A 22,176-nucleotide genomic window follows, 5' to 3' on the forward strand; every position below is an offset into this window, starting at 1 on the left:
AACTAAAAACAAACCGCTCTGCGCTCTGACTCAATAATCATGCGGTCTGTGATTTAATACCAACTGACTTTTTTTGGGTCTTTTCCAGTGATGCCAATTTAACATATTTTATGCTAGATTTAGCATAATTTTATATTGTTTAGAATTTTTATTTGTTGTTTAGCATATAGCATATTTTCCAGCATATGGAATAAGTATTTAATAAAAGTTACATCATGAAACAAACTACCATTTTACTATCTTGCGTACCACATTTCATTGAAATGGTTAGGATCCATTCAACAGTTGGTAATCGTGAAATATTATTATTGGTATGAATATTTTCAGAGGTAACATTTGTTATTTTAGGTACCTATTACATTGGTCTGAGATATTTTTTATCTATAAATCTCTCTTTTCATAATAAATATGGACGACGAAGGAATTCATCGATTGGAAGGCAGTTCGACTACTAAAGGTGGTTTGGTTATCAAAAAAAAACAGACTAGTTCTTTCAAGGTTCCTCTGCCCTCCCTATTTGGCTTGGATAAGTTGGCCGCTCAAAAAAGAAAGGAAAGAGAATTGTCAAGGGTGTCATTTGAAATCGAAGAAAATGATACCGCCGATACTGAAACGAGTGAAACTCTGACAACCGACAAAGTCACTCCAGTTGAAAGAGAAAAACGAAAATATCGAAACCCTCAGGAGGAAACTCCTACATATACAGGAGGTATCACCAGAGAAGCTAAGGAACGGTATAAAGAGAGACTAAGTTCCAGTAAGTCCAAAGAGAAAGGTGTATATGCCACCACTAAAGACAAAGAGCATGAGCGCAGATCACACAAACATGATGACTACACATCTCACAAAAGGAGGAGAGAACACATTCGAGACAGGCACAGAGATAAAGATTACAAGAGAAGTGAGCGTAGTGATTCAAGAAGAGAAAGAACTCCTAGGTTTGGAGATGAGCCCAAAACACCAAACATTCATCTTAAAGACAATCCTTCTAGAAGTCCTTGGGACGAAGACGAGCCTGCTCCATCAAAAAAGTCTACATGGGATTACCCAACACCATCTGTATATAAACAAAGAAGCAATGATTGGTCATCAGAGAGAAGTTATAGGTCTGTGTCTTCCAATTATAAAAGGTCTGGGAATCTCTTAGAAGATGATACACCAAGACCTACACCTGCTCATAAATTCAACGAGTGGATGAAAGAGAGAAAGAAAACAGGCGCGACACCAAGCACTCGCGACAAAGGCCTGAAATGGGATGCCACAGTCGAAAGAGAACACTGGGAAGAAGAGCAGAAGCGTTTGGATAGGGAATGGTACAATTTGGATGAGGGTTATGACAATGAACAGAATCCGTTTGCGGGTGTTAGCGAGGAATACACGAAAAAAAAAGAGGAACAGCTCGAACAAAGGAAGAAAAAAAGGATGTCTGCTCAACAGAGGCAGATTAACAAAGATAATGAACTATGGGAGAGAAACAGGATGTTGACGTCAGGTGTCGTACACTCCGTTGACGTGAACGAAGACTTTGATGAGGAGTCCATAGACAGGGTACACCTACTTGTTCATAATATAGTACCACCTTTTCTTGATGGTCGAATAGTGTTCACTAAACAACCGGAACCTGTTATTCCCGTGCGAGACCCGACTTCGGATATGGCTTTAGTAGCGAGAAAGGGTTCCCATTTGGTTAGGGTCTTTAGAGAACAAAAAGAAAGGCGCAAAGCACAGAAAAAACATTGGGAGTTAGGCGGTACAAAAATTGGTAATATAATGGGTATAAAGAAAAAAGTTGATGAGGAGGACAAGAAATTTGATAAGGACAACGACACTACAGATTATAAAGCCGATCATAAGTTTGCGGAGCATATGAAAGAAACAGGTAATTTTTGAATTTTCTTTTATTAGATACTAGTACTATGTTGCTGTATCGTTTTGACAGAATCAGAATCAATGAACTTAGGGGTGCGCAGCGTTATAAAACAGTGCTTTCAAAAAATTGTTCTACAGCGCCATCTAGTGGTGAGTTACAGAAAAATTGATAGCCTAAAAACCTCAATGAAAAATTAGTTATACATGTCAAATTTCATTACGATTGGTTGAGCAATGTAGAAGTTTATCACTTACCAACCAACCAACAAACATCCATTTTTATATATTAGATATAGCAATCATAATTGATCAAAATAGTCTTCCCCGATCTGCTGAGATATTATCTTTCACAAAGATAATATGCATACACCACTGAACATGTTTGCCATACTAGTGATGAAATTTTCTACCAGCCTAGATTTTGTCGTCTCTTTTCGTGACAACAGCCACGAAAGCATATTTTCTAATATTTCAGACATGCTTGTGATGTTCTTATTTTATTGTATGTGTAATTCAAATTTTAATATTGACATTTAACTACTCGGGTATCTCAGCTTTGATTTCAGTAAACACCTATATAGTGCAAGAGCATCGATAATGGATTGAATATTCCTGCTTTATTTTTCACATGACCCTCTACATTCTTCTATGATTAATATAATTTGCTTCATTATATCGTATTCTCCATTTTCAGGAGGTGCGAGCAGTGATTTTGCAAGAAAGAAATCGATCACAGAACAACGAAGGTACCTACCAGCATTCGCCGTGAGGCAGGAACTTCTAAATATTATTCGGGAAAATTCAGTCGTCATTATTGTTGGTGAAACTGGAAGCGGAAAAACAACACAGTTGACACAGTATTTACACGAAGATGGTTATAGCAAGTACGGTATGATAGGATGTACCCAACCTCGTAGGGTAGCAGCAATGTCTGTTGCAAAGCGAGTAAGTGACGAAATGGGAACACAATTAGGTTAGCATTTATTACTTAACAAACTATGCTGAAAGAATGAATGATTTTTTTTGTTTGAAACTTTGAGAGGGAATCTTCAATTTCACTCTAAGTAAGTTGGGAAGACAATTACTGGTACAGTATGAAGGCTATTTTCTGAATTTTCTGGCCTGACTTTTCGTCTACTACTGCAATAGACGTCAGACATAAAAAACTGCAGATAGGCATAAAAACGGATAGAATACCCCAGAAATAGCCTTCATACAGTTATCTCCGGCCGTGAAAGTTTACATTCTTCAATTACTGGTACTGTTTGAACGCCATACTTGATACTCATTAAAAGTTTTACTCTGTGAATTTGTTGCAGAAAAATAATTTCAGGATTGTTGCAAACCTGTACACATATTGAGTAAAATCAAATTCAAATAATGTATAAAATAATCACTACAAAGACTTTAGTGAAACAACATGTGCATACTAATAATAATTGTAATTTATTGTACAAAATTTCAATTTTGCTCAACTGGCTATCGACCGAAGTAATTCTGCCCGTTAAACAAAATTGCTTTGAAATTACATAGCTTATTTTACAATATTACAAAAAAATTGAATTATATGAATATAAAAATGAACAATGAAAACAATTTCATTGATAAAGTTTTGTTAATTTTTCTAACAGTGTTTCTGTTAGGTGTTGATGTCGTACTCTTGTATGGGGGTTTCTTGTCACAGCATACTTTCTAATGATTTCTACATTGTCGTTTTTTTCAGCAAACTTCTGAGTAAGTGACGGTAGTCTTTCCTCAACAGGGATAATACCATTGAGTTGGTACAGCAGAGAGTTTCGAGGGTTGTGTTTGGGATTATTGGGGTGCCTTAATCTTGTTATTTTCCTGATAGCCGTTGTTTCAGATACATTCATTGTTTTCAAGGCCCTTTGTTTGATATTGAGAAACAGTGGGTGCGAGTATTCAATAAGTGGACGACAGATTAGTTTATATATTCGGCTTGCTGTTGATATGTTTGCACATGCTCCCGGGTTTGTCAAACTTGTGAAATATGCGGCTCTTGCAATCACTTTCTTTTTTTTTTGTTATTGACGTGGCTGTTGAAATTTAGTCTGAAATCAAGCGCAACACCTAGGTAATTAACTGTTGATTTTGCATGTAAGATATGCTGGTAAACGTTGATTGTTGGAGAAGTTGCGGAATGCCGATGATTAAATATGATGAACTGAGACTTAGTTGGGTTTGGCTGGAGCCTCATTTATTGAACCAGTTATTTGTTATTGTTACAAGATGTTCCAAATTGTTAATAACTTTGTCTAGCGTTTAATCGTGCGCAATTAGGGCGGTGTCATCTGCATATTGGAGAATATATGCTTCATTCCTGAAGTGGTTGATATTCTCTTGTTGGTGATGATAAATATCAGAGCTGTATAAGTTATGTAACAATGGTGAGAGCAGTGAACCCTGTGCAACTCCCTGCTCTGAGAGTTTTTATAACTTTCCATGCTGAGAATTGTATGTTAAAAGGCAATACCTAGGTAATCACACACAAATTTTGACTCTGAGGGTTCTTCATAAGGCTGCGACAGATAGTTAACAGAAAAACATCTTAACACACAAACATTCCTAATCTTGATTAAAGAAAATGTATATATATATGTTAAAACATGTTTTTCCGTTAACCAGTTCTTGTCCCTCCCTTGGAACGGCAACCCTCAGAAGTCGAGGTTTGTGCGAGTTGAGAGTTAACAAAGAAAGGTTCAATGACTTTTCGAAATTTTCAGTTTTTAGAAGCAATCTGTCTTCCTTTGATGAAATTTTATGTCCATTATTATTTTTCATAAATAATCTGTAAGCTATTGGCTGTATGGAAAAACTTATTGAAGTATTTTATAATGCTCGATGAGATGACCAAAATTGACTTAATGAGAAATTTATGGTATTCTCAACCTTTCAAATTAATTCCCTTTTTTAAGCAATTCCATAATTATTATAGTTAAGAAAAAAATCCAATACTTTTGTAGAATCCGTTATGTCAAACAAAATTTGTTCTTTGTTAAATTTGGAGTTACGAATGAAATTAGATTGAAACCAATTGTTACTAACTTTTTGGTATACTTTCATCAGAGGAACAAAATGGTCCTATTTCCACTCGAAATTGTTTGAAAACTATTTCGAAAAATCGCCGAAGAAACACCTTTTCCGTTTTTGTCTTGGGATACTTTCAGTTGCATATTTCAATTCGTTTGGCACATATCATTGACACAAGTTTTCAGGAGAGACAGACATACAAACCCACAAATTTTATTATTTGGCGCTATTTTCAAAGAATGTGAACTTTCACGGCCAGAGATGACTGAAAGCTATTTTCCGTTTTTTTTTTGCTGTGGTCTGTAGATTTTCGTCTACCGCTGCGGTAGATATCAAAAGCGATGTGGAAACGGTCGCAGTAACCAAGTTGGTCCTCGCGTTGTTGTTCCCGTTGTTCCCAACGGAGAAACTACTATGTTTGACTTCAATAATAATATAAAACTGGAGTCAAATACCAGCGTTATAGTTTCTGGGTTGGGAATAACAAACAACTCGAGCATCAACTCGGGTACTGCGCCCGTTACCACATCACATTTGATAATATCTACCGCAATAGTAGACGAAACGGCATGTATAAGAATCTGCAGACCACAGCTAAAAAACCCGGAAAAGAGCTTTCACACTGATTATTTTCTTCGAAGCATAGGACTCTATCTCTTCAAATGAAAACGTTAGCATCTTTCCTAAATATTGTAACATAAAAAAAGCCGCAGCAAGGATCTTTGTGGGGCACAATTTTCAATTGTTTACGTCTAGGCATTAGTATTTTTTGACGAAGGATTATGTTATAAAAAGGATTATACATACATTATTTCGGTTACGGTACATATTTTAACAAAATCCCGAAACACGTCAAATTTAAATTATAATTTAACATCCTTCAACGGAAAAATGCTACCCCTACCTTCAACCCCCCTCGAATGACAGGTACAACCCCCAATTTTTTTAATGGGAAGTAAATAGGCTTGTGATATATGGTTTAAAATGTCTCTTCATTCTCTATTCAAAAATGTTATCGCTACAATTGAGATAAAATAAATTAAAATCATGTGGTTACCGAAATTCGATAAAATACACTCAAAACTTATTGCAATATACTCAAAACATTTTTCATTTTGAGGTATTGATAATAAGAAAGTAAGCAAAAAGCATAGTAATGCTCTTTTTAGATGGTATCTTTTAAAAAACTGTAGATAATTTCTGTGGCAACGTTAGGTAAAAACGTCTTGTCAACTTGTTTTGTATGTTACAACATTAGTTGTCAGTATTTTAATTTAAGTTTAAAGTTCGTTAACTTCAAGTCTGACAAATGGTTAGATTAACGGAAATGCATAAAATAACAGTTTTACAAATGCTTAGTTACGGAGATAAAACCCGCTCGCCTATTCCTAATTTATCGCCCATATCTCAAGGAACAATAAGCAAAATAGAGGAGCAGTTTCTCGAGCTTGGTCATGTGGGGCAGATAAATGTACAGTAATCAAAATAATGAATTTATTCCATTTGTCTTTTACACACTGTATAAATACATATACATATAAAGTAAAAGTATTCAACCATGAAGCAAACTCAACTAACATAACCCCATAAAAACTTTTGCTTCCAGGGGACGAAGTTGGCTACGCGATACGATTCGAAGATTGCACCTCCGAAAACACGGTCATCAAGTACATGACAGACGGTATTCTGCTTCGTGAAAGCCTGCGCGAACCAGACCTGGACCACTACAGCGCTGTAATAATGGACGAAGCTCACGAACGTTCTTTGAGCACTGACGTACTGTTCGGACTGTTGAGGGAAATCGTAGCAAGACGCCACGACCTCAAATTAATCGTCACCTCGGCCACGATGGACAGCACCAAGTTCTCCATGTTCTTCGGCAATGTTCCTACGTTCACCATACCCGGAAGGACATTCCCCGTCGAGGTATTGTTCAGCAAAAATCCAGTTGAAGACTACGTTGACGCTGCGGTTAAGCAAGCCCTGCAGATCCACCTTCAACCTCCTTCGGGGGATATTCTGATTTTCATGCCCGGACAGGAGGATATCGAGGTGACCTGCGAAGTTTTGTCAGAGAGGTTAGGCGAGATCGATAACGCGCCTGAGTTGTCCATTTTGCCGATCTACTCACAGCTGCCGTCTGACTTGCAAGCGAAGATATTCCAGAAAGCACCGGAAGGAATTAGGAAGTGTGTGGTTGCCACGAATATCGCCGAGACGTCTCTCACGGTGGACGGGATTATTTTCGTAATCGACGCTGGTTACTGTAAGTTGAAGGTTTACAATCCTAGGATCGGTATGGATGCTCTACAGGTAAGACCACGTTTTGGTTGATTACCAGTATTGAATTGAAGGTTCATTAGATAAATCAGCTTCAGTCGAAAGTTCTTTATTGTCCAAAGACTTACAATTCGCATTGATGAAGTCGGTGAAGCATAAAAATTTAATAAAATAGTTAAACAAATAGTAAAATAAGGCGTACACATTACTAAGTTCAGCCAAATAAATAGAGTTAATTGAATGTATGTAACCTGCGAATTTTCAACAATAACTTAATTTTTTTTAACAGTCCACGTATTTCTATCTCTCTCTTTCTCTGTACAAAACTATTTGATGGTCTAGTATGCTGGAATATTTTTTTATTTTTGTTTCAGATATACCCAATCAGTCAAGCGAACGCAAACCAAAGATCCGGTAGAGCCGGAAGAACAGGGCCAGGCCAGGCATTCAGATTGTATACAGAAAGGCAATATAAAGAGGAACTTCTTATTACTACTGTTCCTGAAATCCAGAGGACTAATTTAGCGAATACGGTTCTGTTACTGAAATCCTTAGGGGTGCAGGATCTGTTACAGTTTCACTTCATGGACCCCCCTCCCCAAGACAATATCCTGAATTCTCTTTATCAGCTGTGGATTCTTGGAGCCCTCGACCATACAGGGGTCCTAACAAAATTAGGTAATTTTCTTCAATTTTTCTCTTTCTTTCTCTCTGATGAGATACACGCTGGTAGCTAATTTATTTCCAAGAATGTCTATGTCAGCTTAAAATCCGATGATACTCCCAAACATTTCACCTGTGAATTTTTCTCCAGAATTAAGCATTCAGAGTACAGAGTACCGTTTGTGCTTTATTATTATTAGGACACAATCTTGTATACATGAAATAATCCTGAGCACTTTTGAAGGTGTCTGATTTGATGACCTCAACTTGACCAGAGTTTTGCACTGATGATTGGTATCATCAGCATACTCAACATGTTTCAACAATTTCCTATTGAATGACCAACAAGAAGTTATTCTCGCACCAATGTTTTATGTTGGAACATATCGAGTTAGTTCTCTGTTTATCCCATAGATGGCGTCTTCTTGAGGGGAGACGTCATTGACCCCACTTACTCAAGCTTGTCTTTTGAGGACAGTTGAGTCCAGCAACACATTGCCTTCTCTGTTTATACCATAGATGGCGTCTTCTTGAGGGGATATGTCATCGACCCCACTTGCTCAAGCTTGTCTTTTAAGGACAGTTAAGTCCAATAACGCATTGAGGTCTCTGTTTATCCCATAGATGGCGTCTTCGTAAAGGGGGTTGTCGTCGAACTCAGCTACTCATGCTTGTCTTTTAAGGACAATTAAGAGTCCAGTAACGTATTGAGTTCTCTGTTTATTCCATAGATGGCGTTCCTGGACTCTAATTGTCCTTAAAAGACAAGTCTGTGTACCTGAGTTCGACGACATCTCCCTTTACGAAGACGCCATCTATGGGATAAACAGAGAACTCAATCCGTTGCTGGACTCAATTGTCCTTAAAAGACAAGCCTGAGTAGCTGAGTTCGACGACATCTCTCTTTACGAAGGCGCCATCTATGGGATCAACAGAGAACCAATAGATTTACTGGAATTAACTGAAGTGAATTTCAGTACATTTTTTCATAAACCTTGATATCTTGTTTTGTTCAAAAGTTGAGAGGGAGGGGCCCATTTACGTTTGCACTCTATACTATCATTTATTTGCTCAACTGAACTTGGTATGTTTCAGGACGTCAGATGGCTGAATTTCCTCTCGACCCTCCTCAATGTCAGATGCTGATCGTGTCCTCACAGATGGGTTGTACCGCCGAAATTTTGATTGTAGTCTCCATGTTGTCCGTCCCGTCGATTTTTTATAGGCCAAAAGGCAGAGAAGAAGAAGCCGACGGCGTCAGAGAAAAGTTTCAGGTTCCCGAAAGCGATCACTTGACGTTTCTCAACGTCTACAACCAGTGGAAGCAAAACAACTATTCTTCTCATTGGTGCAACGATCACTTCATACACATCAAAGCTATGCGGAAGGTTCGAGAAGTGCGCCAACAGTTGAAGGATATTGTGATTCAGCAGAAACTGGAAATTAAATCTTGCGGTTCCGATTGGGATGTCGTGAGGAAATGTATTTGTTCAGCTTATTTTCATCAAGCTGCAAGACTCAAAGGTGAGTTGCAACTATATTATTTTCAATATTATGAGGGGTTGAATAATTTCAACTACACTATTTTGAAGTGAAAGAGCATACCGGCATTTTGAGGAGTGAAAAAATTAAAGAAAAATGTTGTTCAAGAAGTACTAATGTCATTTTTCATTATTAACTGTTGAACTACCTCCATCAAACCGTTTGAGAATCTATGAAAAACAAGCGATTTCAATCATTTGATTTTTCTTGTGTTCACACTCATCCCAAACCTTAAAGGTTAAAGTAAGTCATTCTTGAACTTTTTTTTGGAGTTCTCAGGTAAGATATTTATTTCACAATTTTCGAAATAAATATAATACTTCATTAATTAAATGAATTCTCACTTATTTAACTGACAGTTAATGTACCACCCAGAACACCTGGTTGTTTTTGTGTTCCATGTCAACTGTCATTGTAAACTGACACTTTTTGTTTCATGGACAGTTTATACTGCCTAAATTTCCAGTATTTCCTTGTTAACAGTTCCATCTGGTGTGGTGTAGGAATCTCATTTAGGACCATTACTTTTCAACCTGTTTCTAAATAACTTGAATGATGTTATTCTCTCTAGTGAATTTCTTCTGTTTGCTTACAATCAGAAGACATTCAAAGTTTATTTATTTATTTCATACACTATTTCTACAGGATGAACCCAATTACAGAATAGGGAGTAACAGTGGCATTTACAAATATGAACTTACATAATATAATTTGTGAATCTATATAAAAAAAAAATAAAAACAAAACTGTCAGCTAAGAAATGGCTTGTGATTTGTATAATCTGGCAGTTGAATATATCTAGGACATGACTAACAGAATTAGAGGTATCATACATTATATAAATTGGAGATTTTTTCATTATATTTGTATGCGGAGTGTTGAGATAAAATATGACACTATTTCTAGATGACCGTCTAGGAACCCAAAACTTAAACATATGTAACAGTTGAGAGCAGGTGATGATATTGTTTATGACCTTGAATAAAAAAAGAAATGAATAATATTTACGCCTTACCTCGAGACTACAAAAATTGTGAGTTACAAGCAATTCATAATAGGGTATTCCTACAGTGGGATACGTGCCTTCAAGTTTAAAAGACATATATTTTGGGAAGCGCCTCTGTAGGGCTTCTAGTTGATTTATATGAACCTGATAGTAGGGACTCCACACGACAGATGCATATTCCAGCTTAGATCTAACAAAAGTGAAATAAAGTAATTTCAATGTTGAAGCTTTAAGTCTTTTGTATTTCCAACTAACATTCTATGCATGCGATAAGCTGGTGTAGTGTCAATATGTTTATTGAAAGAGAGGGATGAATCAAAAGTAACACCTAGATCAGTGAGTGTGTCAGGACGCTCCAGAACTTGATTGTTTATGATGTAGTTGTGTAAATTCAAGTTCGTTTTTAGTGAGTAAGACATTACATTACATTTGGATATGTTGATAGATAGATTATTCTTTCGACACCATGTAGCAACGTAATTTAAATTCAGGGCGAGACGTTTGCAATCATTAGAAAATGTTATATTATGATAGAGTTTCAAGTCATCTGCGTATAAAAGGAAATTAAAATCAATCTCAGCTCCGATATCATTAATGAACATATTGAACAGTAGGGGTTCTAGATTTGATCCTTGTGGTACACCAGATGTGGCTATATATTCGATAGACTTGAGGCCATTAAGTTGGACGTACTGCTTACGGTTGTAAAAATAAGATTTCAAGAGGGTAATTAATTCATTGGATAACCCAAAAGTCGAAAGCTTGTTGAGCAGGATACTACGGTCAAGTCTGTCGAACGCTTTAATTCAATTTCAATTCAATTCTTTATTTATCCATTCAAGCAAATACAGCTATAGGACAAGTCAAAAAACATATAGACATACAAAAAAGTACAGTGAGTGAAATGATAAAATAAAATAAATTATGTACATGCATAACAAAGATTGCAGACAAAATACAATTAACATAGGATAGTGAAATAAATAATACATGTTACAGGTTGTTCTTTAAAAAACTAATTCATAATAATCTTCTAGGGAGTAGGGACACAGATCAATTAGTATCTTTTTCACTTCAATAGGAAATTTCCGGTTTGAAAGGGATCTATATCTTTGTGGAAGTCGATTATAGTCTCAAGCCAAGTACAGTAGGTGAATTTAAGCTAATATTTGAGCGTCTGAAGGGAATGCAATATTTGCCTTTCTGTCTAGTATCATAATTGTGTAGTTCATCTACACGCATATGGTCGTCACAAGCTTTGTGTATATTCTTCAAAAGTTCTCAAATGAAAATACCACTAACTGTTAAAATCCTCATGTTTTTGAAGAGGTCACGACAACTATGGTTAAATGAGACTCTAGCAATACATCTAATAATGCGCTTTTGAGCCAGAAAAATATTTTGTGCATATGCTGATCCACCCCAGGCTGTTTTAGGAAAATCAGTGTAGATGACATCAGTCTGAGACTGACAATCAATACCCTCTGTGATTGAGTGATTGTTACAAGATTGGTATTCATGACTCATGTGATACTGAATTATGACAGTGCGATTTATCTAACTTTGTAAGCTAGTATGATATAAACTTATTGCAATTGCATATAGACAAATATGATAAATTTACTTTTTTCCAAAACAAATATACCATAAATGGTCCATATAAAATAAAGCAATCGGAACTGGAAACAACAAATACAATCAAAGATTTAGTACAAAATGGTTAAGGCTTTCGCCGTCAAGGTTTTCAATGTTACTATTTTCCGGGTTTGAAGGCTGTGGTTTTTTTGATGTGATGCCCAAGGATGATCATATAGCGAAACACATGTCGTGGTTTTGTAAAATTTCAAGCGGAAATCTCACATTGAAGTATGTTTTTTTTTAATACATTGAAATGGATTTCCATCAAGTATCAGTCACTTCCATCATATATGTGTGAAATATCATTTCAAGAGGGACAGAGAAAGAGGGGGGAGAGTTGAGATAAACGGAGAGGAGTGTTCCAAATTCCACATTCAAATGCAGTGATACTGAGACTCACTGTGCCACAAAACTTGACTATGGTTGAAACTTTAAGAGAATCTGTCTATCTTCGTTTCAGGTATTGGTGAATACGTAAACTGCCGAACCGGAATGCCCTGCCACTTGCACCCCACCTCAGCTCTCTTCGGTCTTGGAAGCACCCCCGATTACGTGGTGTATCACGAACTCGTCATGACAGCTCGCGAATACATGCAGTGCGTAACTTCGGTGGACGGACATTGGCTGGCTGAACTGGGGCCGATGTTCTTCTCTGTGAAGGAAACGGGTAAGTCTGGAAGGGCTAAGAAGAAACAAGCTGCAGAGCATCTACTGGAGATGGAGAATCAGATGCAGTTGGCCCAGGAGGAGATGAAAGCTCGGAAGGAGGCTGCCGAAAAGAAAGAAGCTGCTCTTCACAAGGGACAGGAAATTGTTAGCGCGGGGGCTACTCCAAGAAGGACGCCTGCAAGATTCGGGCTGTAGAAGTCAGTTGTTGGAAGGATATTGTACATAATATTTTTTTAATTAAATTATACGATTTTTCATTGAGTTTTTTTACTGTTTTCCTCTTAAAAGGCTTGGTACACTGAAAACATTCCAGGTCTGACAGAACCCTACCACATGAGAATATACTCATCTGCCAGTTGAAACTATTTAATTTAATTTAATATAATCATATTATACAAAAGCACTGTAACAATAGGATTCTCAAAATCAATATACAATTTTTATACAATTGAAAATGATAACAATACAATAAATATGATATGATATATATACACACACACATATACATATATATATATATATATATATATATATATATATATATATATATATATATATATATATATATATATATATATATATATATATATATATATATATATATATATATATATATATATATATATATATATATACAAATAGAGATTTCATCGAGTGTGCATGATATTAATCAAAAATTAAACAACTTGTGGACACAACACTCCAAAAAGGGGGGCAAACCGCGGACACGTGCTTCTGGCTATTGACCTCATCAGCGCGGTGCAGCCAAGTGTAAAGATGGGCAACACTTGTTTGCCAAAATCAGGAAACAATACAAACGCACGGAGCCAACAACAGGAGCCAACCGCACATTTGTGGTTCCAGTTAGAAGACCTAGAATTCCTAGGCTACATCTAACATGACCACGGAGGCAGCTATGTTGACTCCGTGCGTTTGTATTGTTTCCTGATTTTGGCAAACAAGTGTTGCCCATCTTTACACTTGGCTGCACCGCGCTGATGAGGTCAATAGCCAGAAGCACGTGTCCGCGGTTTGCCCCCCTTTTTGGAGTGTTGTGTCCACAAGTTGTTTAATTTTTGATATATATATATATATATATATATATACATATATATATATATATATATATATATATATATATATATATATATATATATATATATATATATATATATACATATATATATATATATATATATATATATATATATATATATATATATATATATATATATATATACATACATATATATATACCATACATTTTTACTACTATATTCAATAAATATAAATACTTGTGAGATCTAGTTCTTCAGTTTGCATTTTTTGCAATTTTCATGGCGGGTTCATAATCTGCTGACCATTATTGGAATTAATATTCTTCTTAACTGGTAGAACTCTGTAAAATATGGAGATACAACATCTACGCCCATTCAGGTTCCATCAGGGGTACCGCAGGGATCCCATATGGGCCCACTGCTGTTCAATTTGTTTGTATCGGACATAGAGTTTGTTTTCAAATATTCAGAATTTCTTATGTTTGCTGATGATCTCAAGCCTTAAAAAGATCTCGAAGCCTTTACCATGTGGTGTAGAAATAATTTGTTAGAGGTAAACATTGATAAGTGTCAAATCATTAGGTTCGCTAAAATTATAAGTCCAATATTCTGTGAATATAAATTGAATAATATAGCTCTTAAAAGAGAAACATTTATTCGCGATCTGGGAGTTAAATTGGATAGCGAAATTAATTTTAAACTTCAAGTATAAGAAATTGTGGCAAAAAGTCTCAAAATGTTGGGTTTTGTGTTGAGAATTTCTACTGATTTGATGAGTGATCACTTCTCATTTGCAGATGATTTTGCACTGTTTTATTGAGAATAAAAATGAGAATTCATTAAAAATGAATATAAATAATGACATAAAAAAGTGTAACGAATCTAAAGCCGCCCCTGACCGATATGCTGGCCAACTCAGCGAACAAACACATGGCATCACCGCGAAAGAATGCAGTCGGGAATCGTCGGTAAAACTCTAGAACTGAACCGACTACAGATTGCTAGAAAGGACTGTTACCGGTATAAGCACGGCTTCCCGACCCAAGAGGGCAGTTCAGAAAGTGAATCAAGCGGCTAAACAAGAAATTCAAATAGTGGAAATAAATTAAGCGTTAGTTGCTAAGTGTTTTAAATAAATTAGTTTGTGATGGAAATAAATTTGTTTAAGACAGTTAAGTCGTTAATTTGTTACGAAAGGTTGAAAAAATGGTTAAATGTCCTCAATTTAATAATCAACTTAGAAAAGACAGTTTTGATGATTTTCGAGTAAAAAAAATACGAACAATATAAAACTAAATCTTAAAAATGAGAACAAATCAATCACCCAAGTTGAAAAATATAAATATTTAGGCCTGATAATTGATGAAGATTTAAATTTTGAAAGTCATATGAATAAAAGTAAAGAATTGATAGTACCACTGGTGATCGCAATCAGAAGAATACATTTTCCAAGTAGTCCTATACAAATTCTACGTTATGATGTTCATATTCTCTCATGAATCAGATATATCTTGCACTAAAAAGCAAAACATATAAGTTATCCCCCAACGAATAAAGATAATATTTAATAATAAACTATGGGGTACTCCATCTTTGGAATTATACAAAATGAATAATAATATGACTGTCGAAACATCTCCTAAAAAGTAATATTGAAGAAATCTAAATTGCATAATCACAATACAAAAAGTTGCAGGTTATTGTCAATGTGTAGTCCAAGGAATTTTGTTACTACCTAATCATATCCGATATAAATTCAGCTCAAAAGTTTCCAAGTTTGTTTTGGATGTATTCAGCATCAGTATGTTTGGCTCATACCAAATTTTTATTTTTTCTATATCAAAACTGAGTCACTTGAATGGGGCAACAGGATCTTTAAATTGTAGCACAATCTGCAAACAATGTGAATTGTTCAGAAATATGGATACTGATAAATCATTAACGAATAAAGGACCCAGAACTGACCCCTGGAGGACACCCCGCACAATCACTTCACTTCCAGGTACACTTCTACCCACTGCAACTCTCTGGTTTCTGTCAATTAGGTATGACTTGAACCAATAAGTGCTATACCTCAAAACCCATGGATAGGTCAGGAATCACTAACAGTGTTTCTCCAAAAAATTTATCAATTTCTCAATTATTTTTGACAGTGTCGACAGAATCCTGATAGGTCTGAAGTTGAACTATAAGAAACGATGAATCATTCTAGAGAAGGTGAGGAACAAAAAAGATGGTTATTAAAGTTGAGTAGAAAGCACAATACTGTACATATAAAGTAGGTCAAAGTACTATAAGGTTTTGTTTGGTTTTCTGCATTTTAATTGATAAAGTCAGCATAAAATATGCAGGTAACAGAAATAAACAGGTAAAGGACCATAAATAATGAAATACATTTCAAGAAAAACCAAGAAAATGTAAAAATTGAGTCATTTTATAAAACTTAAAATAACTCTCAAAGTTCATTAGCACCATCAGAATCATGATCACTTTCATACCCAGGCTTACGGTAATTATTATTACCGCAGTGAGAACAGAATGGACAGTTTCTATTCACATTTATTTGCACATTAACATTGGCCGGTTTTGGAGCCGGTCTACCAAGATGTTTGAACTTGCGCCGGTGCTCCATATTAACTCTGTAGCAAGTAGCACCAAAAGGACACGCAGGTCGATCGTCAGCAGAGTCACTGTCATAGTCTTCATCGCCGGGATGACTCAAGTTTGAACGATGCGTTGGATTTTTTCTGAAAGATTAATTTTAATTTCAGGAAATCAAATATACCTCGTTTGATAACTTATATCCTAGAGTCGTTGGGAAAAGTAATGTAAAGATGGAACCAACAAAGTTGGGAATATTTAAAATATATTCTTTGAAAGACATATCTTTGTGGAGGTGTTCATGTTTCCTAATGAAAAAGGAGAAGAATTGTTTTCCGAAACCTCAACTATCTAAAGAAAACAGTGTATAGAAATTTTATTTTCTCAATTCGTAGGCAAAATTTATGAATATGTCAAGTTACTCAGTTATATGATGAAATTGGTCGATACTTGAAGAAGCCATTGTATGGCGAAATTAGTGTTGCGTTTTTGTGAAACTGTTTATTGTGAAAATCTCACAAAAAAGCGTTTTTTGAATACGAAAGTTACCCTAGTAATTGGACTCTTTAGTGGTTTACATTACGCAGTAACTTATTACTCTTTAGCAGTATCTCTATCGATTTAGCTTTATTAATTTCAGATTGTGGAATCAAAAGTAAAATAAAAACGTATGTTGTAGAACAAAAATTACCTTTCAATCAATCAATCAATGTACTTTATTGTCTAAGAGGAAAGACTCTTGTTGACAAAGCATGGTTTTGAACTTTTTACAGTTCTGGAAATTTTACATTACCTAGACTATTATATTTTATTATATTTTTATTTTGTCTGCACCTGTTATTTTTATTTTTCTTTATAATTACTTGATAACTTGTATTTCATATATATATATGTGTGTGTATATATGTGCATATATGTGTTATATATGTGTATGTATATATATATATATGTGTATGTTATTTTGTGTAATAGTATTGTTTTCATATGCTTTGTCAATAAGATTTTTTTCTTAGACAATAAAGTACAGTGATTGATTGATTGATTACATGTACAATACAATAGTATATGCCTATTAATTTGTCAGTGATTTATATAAAATGGTTAAAATTTTCAGATATAAACAATAGATAACACCTATATCTTTGGTCTAGTTGTAAAAAGAACAAAACATAAAAATAAAAATATATAAAATTTTTTTCATCTCTCGATGAAATCACACATAAATATAGAATACAGATAATTTTATCTTATAGATAAAATGCAAAAAGCTACAGTTAGCCCAAGATACTGTCACTATAATACTCCTGCAGGCTGTAGTATCCTTTAGTTAAAAATATGCTTTTGATGGTTTTCCGAAAGATTCTTGGGCATGATATATTTTTTCCTTGTCTCGGCAGATGATTGAAGAGTTTTTTACTCTCAAATATGAGAGAGTGTTTGGTTAATGTCGTTTTTGGTAGTGGTAGGGGTAAGTCGTCTTTTTGACGAGTATTATATGGTCTTACAATTGTCATATTGGATTTTTTCTTATGCATCAAGCACACTGTCTCAAGGATAAAAATACTGTATAGGGTCAGAATTCCATGTTTTATTACAATGATCCCTGGACTTAGCTTTTGATAAATATCTGAGAGCTCTTTTTTGTAAGACAAATACTGAACTCATTAGCTGATAACAGCAAAAACCCCAGAACGAAATGCCATCCATTAAGTGTGATTCAATGAGAGAAAAGTAAGCCATTCTGCCTGCCTTTGTTCCGAGTTCCGTAGTGATAACTCTGATTGCATAGCAGCCCGATGCTAGGTTTTTGTTTATGGTCCTTACATGATCATCAAATCGTAATTTATCATCAATGTATATACCTAAAAATTTTATGCTGGTATTGTTATTTATGATTTGTTCATTCAACGTAAGATTTTCATAATTGAACTTGAAGGCCAGGATTTTGGTTTTATTTCCATTGAAGCAAAGATAGTTTGAGTCACAGCAGGTTTTAACTTTCTGTAAGTCTAGAAAGATACGCTCTTTCAGAATTTCTATATCACTTCCATGCCATAGTATGGTGGTATCGTCTGCAAACATAGTAAAGGTTCCATGTATATCAATCCTACTGAGGTCATTAATGTAAATAAGGAAAAGAATTGGACCAAGAACGGATCTATGGGGAACCCCCCAGTTTATTTTTGAGATATCAGAGGAACAATTCGGCAATTTGACAATCTGATTTCGGTTCGAAAGATAGCTTGCAAACCAGTCGAGTGTCACTCCTCTGAATCCATAGCAATATAATTTTTTGAGCAGTACTCTGTGATTAACACAGTCGAATGCTTTTGAAAAATCGCAGAATACTGCTCCAATAGCTCTTCCATCGTTTAGGCCAACATACAGTTCATTTAAAAAGTTGAAAGTTAAAGTTTAGATACGTAGAAGTTGCTTACAATATCTAGGGTCATGACAAGTTACCACGAAAAAAGTTTCACCTCAAAAAGAACCCAAAAATAATCCCAAATCGAGGAATAACCTGTACAGAAGTAGTTCTTACCTGTAACAACTATGACCATACCAGCACCGATCCCTCCAAGTTTTATTCTTGCCACTGCTGCTGCTGGGACCTGTGGTATCGCCATTCTGCGAATTATTATCCTCCTTATCTGGTGCTTCTTTTTTTATATTATCCACTGACAACAAAGTATTGGGTACAGCATGCGTCGAAGAATTAAAATTCACATTAGTTTCAGTATCATCAGGGCACGCTAAATTGATTGATTCTGAGGGGTTACAAGTCACATTCAAATTGTCACCAATTTGTTCCACGAATGAGTCAGATTCAGTTTCCACAACCTCTTCTTTCACTTTTACATGAACTACGTCGTATGGTACACTAGCATGAGGAGAAATTTCTTGCTGGATGTTAATATCTTCGTTTACCAACTCATTTGAAGGTACTGAAGGTGCAGGTTTTTCAGCAGTTGTTTTTGATGGTTGCTCATTACTTTGTATATTATCGCCGGACAAAGAACGATCAGGTTCATTATTGTTCTGTGGACATTCTTTACTAACTTCAGAGTTGGAGGGTACATGTCTATTTTTTTCGCCATTTTGTAAGAGACTAGTAGAAGTACTTGCTCTGCCATAATCTTCGTTTATTATAATATTCAAACTTTTGATTAGGCCATTTGCGTCAATGTTCGAAACCTTTGCTGGGGTTACCGAAACAGTTTGATCACTGACGTTACAAGTTTTCAACCGTTTACATGTATCATTACCCTCGTTATGGTCTAAACCTCTTTTGAGTTCCTTGAAAGGATTTACCGATGTAGTATCCTGCGGAGTGATATCATTACTTGAAATTACTTTCACTTTGTACCAACACAAATCCATGAGGAGGGAAAATTGATCAGCATTTTGCAAAGTGACAGTGCAATCTTTTCTTACAACTTGAATCAAGTTCTCATTTGATGACTTGAAGTAGCATGGATTTACATGAACCTGCAAAATGAGAGAAGGTCTCTTTATGAATTGTCTTCAATTTTTAGTAGATATTGCCCATAATCACTACTTTATTGTCAATAGTAATTTGTGTATTGATGGATAATAAATGACTGGGTATTGGAGAAGCCAATTCACCAATCTCGTACATTTTCATTGAGTGAGAAACTTTTATTTCATCATAACTAATTCTTTGCATAATATGAAAATGAGTGAAATATGTATCAGAATAAGGAGACAACATTTGAGAAGTTCTGAGAATAATGCGATATATTTTTGGTATATGAGCTGAAATATTTACTGTACATCTTGCTTACCGCTGTGAGAGTGACTCCATCCGCCCTAACTTGGATTAGAGCATGTTTCCTAGATACCCTCTTATCATGGCACTGAAATACATAATTAGAAGAACATAAAATATATTTGTCCAACTCATATTAGCTTTAGAAAAAATCTTATTTAATAATGCATATAATTCAATAATTAAAAGATTTGTCGATTATACACATGGTGTGCCACACTCTGCCTCAATATTGTGTCAGATTTAGATTGAGGATGATTTAAATAAAATAGCTTGAGACTCACCAAAATCAAGTCACAGTGTGACTATAACCTACTATCATTCAATATAAAATACATTGGATCACCAATCAGTTGAATCAGTAGGGACCAACCGTAGTTCGGAAAATCAAATATTCGGATAGTTTGGGACAATAACCTAAAATGATTCAAGTGAATAAAAACAATAAATCGTCTGAACGGCAACCCGCAGAAGTCAAACTTTGTGCAAGACAAGGATTAACGAGGTTAACGTGCTATTAAAGGTTGGACAATAAGCAGTGAAAATTGATCGTCCGGTCGTAGGGCTTGAACCACCGTTTCACACAGTGGTCAACTGAATGAGTGGTTCATCTACTTATGGTTTATATGGTAGGTAGCCTAAGCTTGGGATCGAAGAAGAATGAAAATAAACAGTTTCTTATAGAATTGAAACTTTCGTGATGCTTAAGCTTTTACCCATCAAACTGACGACTGCTTGGTAACAACATACAGATTGTTTTGACATTAAATATAAATCATATGTAAGTAACAGTAAACGGTGTAAAGTTTTCTGCTGATGTTAGTCAATTATTATGTTAGTAAAACACTGACATAATGGTGTACTTACATCTGAAAGTTTATCTCTTCCAACAAAATGTTCTCCTTCATATAGGGTGCTTACAGCATTGGCCTCCTCAGAATCTTCAGGTTTATATATTTTCAAAATGGTCATATTATATAAAAGACAAACCCACTATTAATTTCAATGGCTATGAAAACAGAAATTTGACCTGTTGATTCGATTATTTTTTTAATTTCTTATCTATATTTAAATTGAGGATTGAGGTTGACTTCTACTTCTTTTTTGAACTTACTGGCCTCAGTTGCTTGAAGCGACCATTTGGAAAAAGTATTAGAGGGCGAATGAAAAAGTATACCCGCACCCTTTCCAGTATTGTGTTTATAGTTTCTATGGAATTATTAATTACGATTTGAATGTAAGTAAAAATGATCGAGTGACAAGAAGTGAGCATTAAAGACAATGTGACAATGTATCGTACTGTGTTAGGAATCACACGTCGAAAGGTAAGACCTCGTTATTCCTTAGCTCGCACAAGTTTCTCAACTTCTGAGAGTTGTCGTTCGTATGGGGGCGACATCTGATTAACGGAAAAACTGATTTTAACAGATTTTTAAACAGAAAAGGATTTCATTTGGAGCACATGTAATTTTTCTGAGTTGGCTACAACTATGCAGATTCAATATAAATTTGCCATCTCCATACCCACAGATACCTCAGAATAAGAGAAGTAATAACTTCAAGACGTTCAGAATAACTATGATAAGATAATATTGAAATCTTGAATTCAGAATTGTTTTTTTTTCCCTCAATGAACTTCTACATGGGTGATATATTGAATCCATGTTATGTAATGTGCATGGAGAATTTATTAGGGTTTAGCCTGAAAGCAAATATTGTAGTGTCAATGTAATAAGAGTTCAACTAAGTCGTTTATTTAGATGTAATTACTGAAGAATATTTGTTATAGCAATTTATGTAGAATGATAAAACCTATTATTATTATATTTATTTCCTGTGGTATGAACTTAGGTCATTATTATTATACATCGGAATTCTCATGCTAACTCTCAATAAACGTAATAGAAAAAACACCATAAAACAATTAACACTGAAGAATATTTCTTGAATTCACTAATGAGGAGACCTCCAATGGATCAGATGGATTCTTCTATTGGTCCATTCGAACC

The 22,176-nt window shown here is 35.1% G+C and overlaps 2 protein-coding genes across 3 annotated transcripts; one reads left to right on the forward strand and one right to left on the reverse strand.

Moving 5' to 3' along the window:
• The first annotated feature begins 302 nt into the window (after positions 1-302).
• On the forward strand, positions 303-12,975 carry l(1)G0007 (ATP-dependent RNA helicase l(1)G0007). 2 transcript variants are annotated; one of them, XM_074186353.1, is made up of 6 exons: positions 303-1,879; positions 2,564-2,842; positions 6,527-7,233; positions 7,575-7,878; positions 8,959-9,387; positions 12,510-12,975. In XM_074186353.1, the coding sequence occupies exons 1-6, from the start codon at positions 409-411 to the stop codon at positions 12,911-12,913; spliced, it is 3,594 nt and encodes a 1,197-aa protein (XP_074042454.1). In that variant the 5' UTR covers positions 303-408; the 3' UTR covers positions 12,914-12,975. The 2 variants fall into 2 exon arrangements, with proteins under 2 accessions (XP_074042454.1, XP_074042455.1); XM_074186354.1 differs by lacking the exon at positions 303-1,879 and having other exon boundaries at positions 2,674-2,814.
• A 3,104-nt stretch (positions 12,976-16,079) lies between these two features.
• LOC111509927 (aprataxin and PNK-like factor) lies at positions 16,080-21,274 on the reverse strand. Its single transcript, XM_023165785.2, has 4 exons — positions 21,035-21,274; positions 20,184-20,255; positions 18,920-19,866; positions 16,080-16,523 (listed from the first exon to the last, which is right to left on the reverse strand). The coding sequence occupies exons 1-4, from the start codon at positions 21,137-21,139 to the stop codon at positions 16,232-16,234; spliced, it is 1,416 nt and encodes a 471-aa protein (XP_023021553.2). The 5' UTR covers positions 21,140-21,274; the 3' UTR covers positions 16,080-16,231.
• Positions 21,275-22,176: the final 902 nt, after the last annotated feature.

This window comes from Leptinotarsa decemlineata, unplaced genomic scaffold, assembly GCF_025532065.1.
Source record: "Leptinotarsa decemlineata unplaced genomic scaffold, Ldec_3_MD MMD2_tig00078422_RagTag_RagTag, whole genome shotgun sequence".
NCBI classification, from domain to species: domain Eukaryota; kingdom Metazoa; phylum Arthropoda; class Insecta; order Coleoptera; family Chrysomelidae; genus Leptinotarsa; species Leptinotarsa decemlineata.

What these genes read in the sequence shown, in the direction of transcription:
- LOC111509927 (XM_023165785.2), bottom strand. Translation starts at nt 21,139, where the DNA reads ATGACCATTTTGAAAATATATAAACCTGAAGATTCTGAGGAGGCCAAT. An exon ending in GAAGAGATAAACTTTCAGAT is followed by an intron (nt 20,256 to 21,034) that starts GTAAGTACACCA and finishes TATGTATTTCAG; the next exon opens with TGCCATGATAAGAGGGTATC. An exon ending in ATGGAGTCACTCTCACAGCG is followed by an intron (nt 19,867 to 20,183) that starts GTAAGCAAGATG and finishes CTCATTTTGCAG; the next exon opens with GTTCATGTAAATCCATGCTA.